The sequence below is a fragment of the Aegilops tauschii genome, chromosome 7 (genome assembly GCF_002575655.3).
Source record: "Aegilops tauschii subsp. strangulata cultivar AL8/78 chromosome 7, Aet v6.0, whole genome shotgun sequence".
NCBI classification, from domain to species: Eukaryota; Viridiplantae; Streptophyta; class Magnoliopsida; order Poales; family Poaceae; genus Aegilops; species Aegilops tauschii.
In genome coordinates, this window is record NC_053041.3 from 525828201 (window position 1) to 525837959 (window position 9759).

The window sequence follows — 9759 nt, forward strand, 5'->3', positions numbered from 1 at the left end:
ATTTATCCATAGTCCAAAAAAAACACCAGTTGAGAAGAGTGTGCTAGATATGTGCATATGTGAGCTTGTAGTTTTTCCTAATTTGAATGCTTCTGTTATTTGTAATTTTCGTCATTATCAATCAACATGAACATTTTCTTATGTCCTAACAATTTTTTGAAATTTGTCAACGGTTTTTTTAAATTGCGTATGCAAATTTTACAATCTTGAACATTCTTTTCAAAATTGCTAACAAATTCTCATCAATCCGTGAAAATTTCAAACAAAAATTGCAAACAATGTACTTCAAAAATAATTTTATAAATGCAAACATTCCTCAGTTTGGTGGGAAAAATGGAAACATGAACATTTATGAAATTCTAGAATATTTTTTAAATTATAAATAATATTTGAAAACAAGAACATTTTGAACAGGTTTAAAAATAATAATAAGTGTTAAAAAGGAGAAAAATGAATTAACAAAAACAGAGAAGAAAAACAAAACAATAGAAAAGAAAAAAATGCTTAGGCCTTGCCTGAATTAGGCGACAACATCGCTCATGGCGGGCGCCTGTGGGGCCGGCCAAAGTGTTCACAGACTAAAAAAAGTTTATCGGTTTTGAAAAAATATGTTCATGGATTTGAAAAAATTCACACATTTTTAAAAAATATTCATGAAAAAGCTACAAAAAATAGTTTGAGAAATTGAAAAGGATTCTCAAATTTAAGATAAAATTCACGAATTTGATTTTTTTTTATTGTAAAAAGTTCACGCATTTGAAAAAACAGAAAAAATAAAAAGAAAAAATAGAATAAAACAGAACAAAACCCGGTTTAGAAAAAAAAAACAAAAAACCTGGAAAAAGGAAAACCATTATCCCTGAGAATAAAACAGATTCGTCTCAAGTATGATGTCTCAAGTATCAAGTATGCCGCGCCCTACTGGTTAAGATGCTTAACTCTGAATCGAAGGTAGAAAGTTAACAGAGCAAGCGACTACACATAGAAATCGGAAGCCATTATCCCTGAGATTCCAACATGTCATGGACTCGGATTCAAAAACGAAAGTGCGCGTTTTAGCTCTCCCTAGGCTGACTCGGATTCAAATTGCTTGCCGCCACTTCTCTTTCTCCCGCGTCCTTTATTTTCTTGCTCGCCGCGTTTCCCGAATCCCTGATCCATCTCACCCCGCCCTCCGACCAGCCTCCCTCGATCCATTTTCCTCTCCCTCCCAACGTCGGATCGTTGCTCTCGTGATTGCACGGCCGCGACCATGGGCAGCACCACGGTGCTCCCGTCGTCTCTGCTCCCGTGCCGTAGCGCCGCCGCCACCGACCTGCACTCCTGCTCCTCCCACGTGCGCGTGAATCCCGCCTTGATGGCGAACCCCGCGGTTGCCAAGAAGCCAAAGCGCCCTGGATCCATGCGCGACGAGCAACCGCCGGCGAAGCGCGTACGCGGTGCCTGCTCGGGAGGCGAGCTCCATGCCGCGGTCCCCGCCACCGCCAACATCAAGAACAACAAGCTTCCGTGTCCCAGCAGCGGCAAGGATCCGAAGAGTCCGACGTGCCTCCACCCTTCCGGGATCAAGAACCAGGTCGCCGAATCTCCGGCGAGCGCGACGCAATCGAAGCCGCAGATCAGCATGCGCGAACTGATCGAGAAAGTTCGCCTCACCATGGCTCTCCTCGACAAGGCTCGCTTTGCCTCCGAAGAAGAGGCCACCCGTCGGCGCGACATCCAGCGCAGCCGAGGGGAGGCCTGGCGAAAGGTGGAGCAGATGGCGGACACCGTGCAGTTCAACGACCCCTGGATCCATCACTCCGACGTGACCAAGTCCCCTGAGGAGCTGCTCCAAGCAAGACAGCAAGCATGGCGTTATCAAGCTCACCTCATCGAGATGGCTCGTCGACGGGACTATGCTCAAGCGATGTAAACCACGGATGTGTGCCATGTAAGGTTTCGTGGAAGCGTTCCTACTCCCTCGAGGGGAGCCGCGTCTCATATATATTGATGTGGGCAGAAGCCTTGCCTTGGCGTACAAGAGAGGTTACAGGAGATCGAGTAAAACAAGGAATAGGAAGGGAGTTTGAGATTACTATGGGATACAGATATTCTCTAACACCCTCCCTTAATCTCAACTATCCTAAATTAAGATTACTCTTGAACTCCTCAAATGGTCTTGCTGATAATGCCTTTGTAAAACCGTCTGCTACTTGATCTTTGGAGAGAATAAACCGTATCTCAAGTTTCTTTGCTGCAACTCTTTCTCGCACAAAGTGAAAGTCAATTTCTATGTGCTTTGTTCTTGCATGAAACACTGGATTTGCAGACAAATATGTTGCTCCCAAGTTATCACACCATAAACATGAGATACGATTCTTCTTGATTCCCAATTCCTCAAGAAGTGACTCAACCCAAATGATCTCAGCAGTTGCATTCGCCAAGGACTTGTATTCAGCTTCTGTGCTTGACCGTGACACAGTGGCTTGCTTTCTAGCACTCCAAGAAACAAGATTAGGCCCAAAGAATACTGCAAAACCTCCAGTTGATCTTCTATCATCACTGCAGCTTGCCCAGTCAGCATCAGAGAATGCACTCACAAGAGAGGAATTAGAACGTTTGAAATGAAGTCCTATTCCCATAGTATGCTTCACATATCTTACAATTCTCTTAACAGCTGACCAATGTGCAGAAGTAGGTGCATGTAGATATTGACAAACCTTGTTGACAGCAAACGAGATATCTGAACGTGTGAGAGTTAGATATTGTAATGCTCCCACAGTACTCCTATACCTTGTGCTCTCCTCCTCCTGAAGTGGCACACCTTCATATGCTGAGAGTTTTTCTGAGGAAGATAAAGGTGTAGGAACTGGCTTACAATTTTTCATTCCCATGCGAGACAGAAGCTCAATGATATGTTTCTCCTGATTTAACACAATACCATCTTGAGTTACCTAGGAAGAAATGTAAGTCACCTAGATCCTTCAAGGCAAACTCTGAGCTCAAATCATGCAGGAGTGCATTAGTAGCATTTTGTGAAGAACTTGCAACTATGATATCATCCACATATATAAGCACAAAAATGACCACTCCAGCCTTGTTATAAATAAACAAAGATGTATCAGCCTTGGAGGCAATGAAGCCAATATATTTCAACTGTAAGCTCAATCTGGAATACCATGCTCTGGGTGCTTGTTTCAAACCATAGAGTGCTTTATCAAGCTTGCAAACATGCTGTGGTAACTTCTTATCCTCATAACCAGGTGGTTGTCTCATAAATACTTCCTCTTCCAGAATATCATGCAAAAACGCATTCTGTACATCTAGTTGTCGTAGGCTCCAACCCCTGGATACAGCAATGGCTAGCACAAGTCTGATAGTTGTAGCTTTCACAACAGGACTAAAAGTGTCTTCATAATCAATACCATAACGTTGTTTAAAGCCCTTTGCAACTAGACGTGCCTTGTACCTGTCAATGGAGCCATCTGCCTTCTTTTTAATTCTGTATACCCATTTGCAATCGATGATATTTTTACCTTTCTGATTTGGTACAAGATGCCATGTCTTGTTCCTCATAAGTGCAGAGTATTCCTCATCCATTGCCTTCTTCCACTTAGGATCATCAAGTGCACTACTCAATGTTGTTGGTTCTCCTGAAATACACAACATTCCATATGGTATAGTTCCATCTTTTCTTATTTTAGGATTTTGTATACCTTTCTGTAGCCGAGTCATAACTCATGAGGAAGCTGGCTGGATCATAGGAACACTTGCCGCAGAAGATCCTGAAGAATCTGCTGCATGCGCTGACACAGATGAATTTGTCGCCTCCTGCGCAGAAGATCCCATAGTATCTGATGTAGCCGCTGGTGTGGCCGCCTCCTCTGAGTGCACACGGGTGCCAACCGCCCGAGCCGGCATAGTGGATCCCTCGCCCGACCGCGGTTGCAGGCGCACGCTTGGCGAGGGGGATCCGGCCCCGCGGCTGGTCCCGCCTGCCGCTGATGTGGCAGCGCGGGAGTGGCCCTCCCTCGAATCAGCGCTGCGGCTGGTGGGGGCGCGATCCGAGGCTGATTTGCTCGCGTGATCCGAGGTTTGCAGGCGTACAGGAGTTGCAGGAGCCGCCGGATCAGCTTCGCTATCTGTGCCAGGTTCGTCTTCTTCCTCAGCATGAAATATAAGATCATCTTGAGCTATATTTTCGAAATTTTGATCATTTTGAGCACCGTTTTCACCAGGGACATGCACAGGCAACAAAGAAGAACCAATACCAGCAGGAATATCATCACTTTGATTAGTACAACTGTCGCCCCCATGATCAAAAGACCGAAGATGTGGAGGAAGAAGGAGAATTTCCTTGCGGAGAAGTGCACCGGCATTGGGATGAAGAGAAGCAAACGGAAACACGGACTCATCAAAGACAACATCTCTGGATATGTAGACCCTACCAGTAGGAACATCAAGGCATTTAACCCCTTTATGCATGGGACTATAGCCTAAGAAGACACATTTTTTTGAGCGAAAAGCGAGTTTGCGTGTGTTGTAGGGTCTAAGGTTGGGCAACATGCACAACCGAAAACACGAAGAGATGTGTAGTTGGGTGTAACACCAAGGAGTCGTGTAATGGGTGTTTCAAGTTTGATGACTTTACTTGGAAGCAAGTTGATGAGATATGTGGCAGTTAAGAATGCTTCATCCCAGAATTTGAGTGGCATAGATGCATTTGCTAGCAATGCCAGCCCCATATCAACTATGTGACGATGCTTTCTTTCAGTGGATCCATTTTGTTGGTGAGCATGAGGGCAAGAAACATGATGTGATATACCAAGTTTTTGGAAGAAATAATTCAATTTTTCATACTCACCACCCCAGTCACTTTGCATGGCAATGATCTTGGAGTTCAGTTTGCGTTCCACAAGATTTTGGAAATTGATAAAGACTTGGAATACATCAGACCGTTTCTTTAACAAGTAAATCCAAGTAAATTTACTATAGTCATCAATAAAGCTTACATAGTAAGAAAATCTACCAACTGAGGTAGGAGCTGGCCCCCATACATCTGAAAATATAAGTTGAAGGGGAGCAGTAGACACACTAGTAGAGATGGGGTAAGGTAATTGATGAATTTTTGCTTGTTGACACGGATCACAAACTGACTCAACACTATTCTCATAAGAGAGTTTATTTTTGCTAAGAACATATTTAACTATGACTGAAGATGGATGACCTAAACGACTATGCCACCTTGATGATGATGGCTTGGTGACGATGTTTGCTTGCTTGTTGGACCAGGAAGATGATGATGATGATATGAGTGGGTAGAGGCCTCCCACGCACCGTCCTCTAAGAATGACTCTTCTTGTTCTCAAATCCTTAACCAAGAAAAAATAAGGATAGAATTCTATAAGAACATTGTTATCAAGACTGAATCTATGAACGGAAACAAGATTTTTGGATGTTTGAGGAACATGCAAGACATCTTTCAAGTGCAAATTTTTCATGGGGTTTTTAACAATTGAACTACCAATATGTGTGATATTCATACCAGAACCGCTTGCCGTGCGAATTTGGTCGCCTCTGTTGTATTTCTCCCGCATTGTTAACTTGTCAAGTTCTCCTGTGATATGATTTGTTGCTGCACTGTCAGCGTACCAGTTGGTATCCACGCCGTAGGAGACGGCATGCGCCTCCTTCTCTTCTTGATCGTTCTCCTCATAGCGCCACCAGCAGACACGTGCACCTCCTGGATGATGTTTGTAGCAAATCTGACATTCAGGATAGTCATGTTGCTGCTCATGCACCTGTTGTTGTTGTTGTTGTCGAGTGCGTCCTCTGGAGCCGCCGCCTCTATTGGCAGGAGAGGGCTGGCGGTCACCGCGATCACCACGGCCGCGCCCCTTGCCTCCTCGCCCATGAGACCTGCCGCGGGGCTGAACACGTCCTCTGTAGACGGCGTTTGCAGATGAGTGAAAACCGCGTGAGGACGAGTCGCCTAGCATCTCCATCCTTTGGTCAAAAGCCGAAATTTGGGCGAACAGATCATCCGCAGTAATAGTGCCCTTGACATCGCCGATTGCCGCCACCACAGAATCGTAGTCGCGGTCCAGCCCTGCAAGGATATAATCCACCATCTCCGGATCAGATACGGGACGCCCAGCAGCAGCTAGTTCATCCCCGAGGCTTTTCATCTTTGCCATGTACGCCAAGCTTGACATGGTGCCCTTCTTGGTATTGGTGATTGCAATTCTCAGATTGGTGATTCGGGACTGCGACTGCGAGGTGAAGAGATTTGTGACTGTTGTCCAGAGTTCGAAGGTGGAGTCCTTCCCGACGACTTGCGCTAGAATCTCTGGAGACATAGAGTTGAGGAGGTATGACAGGACCTGCTGGTCTTTAGCGATCCAGGGCCCGTACAGAGGGTTCGGCTCAAGGGCCGTGGTCTTGTCTGCCTTCGTGATCTCCACCATCCTGGGCGGAGCAGCGTCAGAATTGTCCAGGAGCCCCGTGACCTGCGCGCCTCGTAGGGCTGGGAGAACCTGCGTCTTCCAGAGGATATAATTTCCTCTTGTAAGCTTCTCAGATGGCGGCGAACCGAGGTTGAGGGCGACGCCGGCTAAGGAAGACATTGGAGACGATGATGTGTGATCTAGGGTTTTGGTATATGGCTAGATGTATGGGAAGAGGTGGCTCTGATTACCACGTAAGGTTTCGTGGAAGCGTTCCTACTCCCTCGAGGGGAGACGCGTCTCATATATATTGATGTGGGCAGAAGCCTTGCCTTGGCGTACAAGAGAGGTTACAGGAGATCGAGTAGAACAAGGAATAGGAAGGGAGTTTGAGATTACTACGGGATACAGATATTCTCTAACATGCCAGGTGATCGAATCAGAGCAAGAAATCATCAGCAGTGCAGCCTTGTTGGTAGTCTTACATAGCTGAGCAAAGCAGATGAAGCAGAGTCTGCACTCTGCAGTGCTAGGCGTTGCTTAGCGGAGCAAAGCAGAGGAAGCAGACTCGCTAGAGCTAGTGCTAGTGTAGTCTTGGTTGCAAGTGTGAGTATTTCACTGGCATGTTTTTCAGTAGTGCCAGTGAGATTCTTAGTTTGGCCATCAATTAGTGTTCATTATGATCACAATTGATCAATTAATGCAAGGGTTTTGTTTCATGTAAAAACATTGGATCTGATCAGTCTGATGTATGCAAGCATTTGCCACTGGATCTCTTTCTATGTTTCCATCTGATGTATGTTCCTCCTATTAACATTACCATGAATAATAGTAGCATGCACACGATTCCACCAAGAAATTCTTTTGTGAACTATTCCAAGTGACTGTATTTCAGGAGAGGAACAGATATGTGTGCTCTACTCCCTCGAGAAAAGTATACACCTCAACAATGCATAATTTATTTGTCGCGTCAAGAAGGCGCCAAAATGCATGTTTCCTGAATCATACATGCATCATTGTTACCAACAGCTCATGTATACTTGCTGTCTGAAATTTGCAACTGCTGCAAATTTCGTTCAGTACAATTGCTGTATATGCCAGAACAGTTTCATGTCACACTGCAGAGCAAATCAATACTTGCCGCAACTCATGTGTACTTGCCAAATTTGGCAACTGATGCAAATTTCGTTCCACACAAATGGTGCCAGTATCACATCAAACCACATGTCACGTCACAAAGGAAATGCATACTTGACGACAATGGTAATATCTGAATTCACATATTCACTGACATAAACCCACTGGATTAGAAGGGAATTTACAATGACTGATACATAATCTGAAATTATAGTAACAACTTCAATCAATTACAAGGGGAAATTTTGGCAACATTCACAGGTGTTGCAGTTCTTCCTCTTCCTCGGCACCTTCAAGCGTCATCCGCAGCTTCTCGGCTCCCTTCCTCCTGCAGGGAAATCAGGAGTGCCCATTTTTGACACGCTGGGAAATGACATGACCAAGGAGGAGAATAATCAATACTTCAAAGTGGCACGGAGGAGAAGAATCAATAATTGAAACAAAAGAGAAAGGGCTTACCCATGGTTTTTATCCATTGCATTTTGCCGATCAATACTCCAAAACTTCCAGCAAGACATTCAAAATACTAGCCATCGCGGTCGGTGTGACGCTACTGATAATAGTTCTTTACCCTATGACAGCCCGCACACTGCACGTCAAACCGGGACTACCTTCTTTAGAGGCTATGGAGTACCTTCCCTGTACAACGTGGGAGGTGATGAACAATCCGGTCACGGTCAGAGCCTGGCACAGCAACTTTATAGGAGAATTTCAGCTCGCGGCAGGATCGCCGGTTTTGTAGGTCAGCTAGGGAGACTGGAGGAGCTCCACTTGGAGTTTTGGACAATAATATCATTTCACCATGCTCAAGAAGTCAACAGACTACAGGTACTCACTATGGCCAGTCCTTCAAGTCTAGCATTCACTCATTTGATGTTTTGGATGCTCGTTTTCATCTAGCATTCATTGTTCCTGCATGTGAAAAGACAGGAAGTCATTTAGTCACACAGATGCAAGTCCAAATATTATTCTAGAAAATGAGCCATCCAATCCAAGCAAAAGAATAGAAGCATTAAAAGATCAACAGCTCAAGAGTTCATATAGGATAAAGTTGTAAAGTACACACATTCAGTTGATTTTTTTTTTTGACGCGTACATTCAGTTGATATCACTAAGCTTTCAGATGAGAGACAGCCTTAAAGGTGAAATAACTGCTGGCCATGCTGGTTTGTTTTCCAGTTACTTATGCAATTAGAGATAAGACATGTTTATCATAGGATTAATGAAAGATATAGCATTCTTGGGCAGAGACAGTTTCTGAACTCCACAATCTCAATTGCCTCCCAGACCCGTTAACATCGCAGAAGCAAGCGCACTACTTCTCCTATTGTCGGGGCGGAGTGCCAGCGTTTATCGAACTTTGGAACCCTTCGGGTGGTGGAGCATCGTGTGGTCGAGTGGTGCCTGGTGCAGGTTGAACCCACGGTTTCAATCCATTTTCCATTTTTTTTCTCCTCAAACCAAACCGCCCCGATTCAGCCCACTTAACTCCTCAGTCCACCCCGCTCCAGCCCATTATAAATTTAGCAACCATTTCAGCCCATCCAAACGAGACCATGTACCCACACCAAAACATCCAGTTCAACCCGCCCCATTCCCAGATTGAAGTGTGTCCATGTCACCAGGGCTCTCTCCACATGTGGTTCCAATCAAAATGGCCAAAATTGTTTATTTTCTGACAGTGACTGCTATAACAGCAGAGAAACTTGTACTTGAATACATACTGGTGGTAATACAACATGACCAACCATACTTACCCAGCAACCCGCATATTCTTGTAGGTATCCTTCTCTCAAGAGTTGACTTATAATTTTATCAATTGCAGTTGTACACGCCCAGTTTCAACTACTTGCAGAAATTTCAAATTAGTTGATTGCATCCATTTGCACGGCTTCAGACTAAGTCACTGCTCCTCTTCAGTCTTCAGCTTCCAAAAGTATAGCTTTCCTCAAAACAAGAGGAAATCTTAGCTACCTATTTGCACATGTTCGTCCAGTTTACATAAGGTGCCAAGCCATTGAGTACCACACCATCATCCTATTCCTGTTTTCCTCATGGCTTCAGTACTAAAAACCTCAGGAGGCTTTTAGTATTGTTCAGAGCAGTACAACTAGCCAGATGGTTTTCAGGCGAGATTCATGAGAACACCATGCAAGAGCTCCCTTCCTCGCCCAGAAACAGCAAAAGTTTATCC

At 44.7% G+C, this 9759-nt stretch overlaps 1 protein-coding gene across 1 annotated transcript; it reads right to left on the reverse strand.

The window, feature by feature from the left end:
* Window positions 1-2120: 2120 nt before the first annotated feature.
* On the reverse strand, window positions 2121-6608 carry LOC141027340 (uncharacterized). Its single transcript, XM_073504341.1, has 5 exons — window positions 5528-6608; window positions 3753-4478; window positions 2937-3635; window positions 2776-2827; window positions 2121-2544 (listed from the first exon to the last, which is right to left on the reverse strand). Exons 1-5 carry the CDS (start codon window positions 6606-6608, stop codon window positions 2121-2123), a joined length of 2982 nt encoding a protein of 993 aa, XP_073360442.1.
* Window positions 6609-9759: the final 3151 nt, after the last annotated feature.

What these genes read in the sequence shown, in the direction of transcription:
- LOC141027340 (XM_073504341.1), bottom strand. Translation starts at nt 6,608, where the DNA reads ATGTCTTCCTTAGCCGGCGTCGCCCTCAACCTCGGTTCGCCGCCATCT. An exon ending in TCGCACGGCAAGCGGTTCTG is followed by an intron (nt 4,479 to 5,527) that starts GTATGAATATCA and finishes GTGTCTTCTTAG; the next exon opens with GCTATAGTCCCATGCATAAA. An exon ending in CAGGAGGAGGAGAGCACAAG is followed by an intron (nt 2,545 to 2,775) that starts GTATAGGAGTAC and finishes GGCAAGCTGCAG; the next exon opens with TGATGATAGAAGATCAACTG.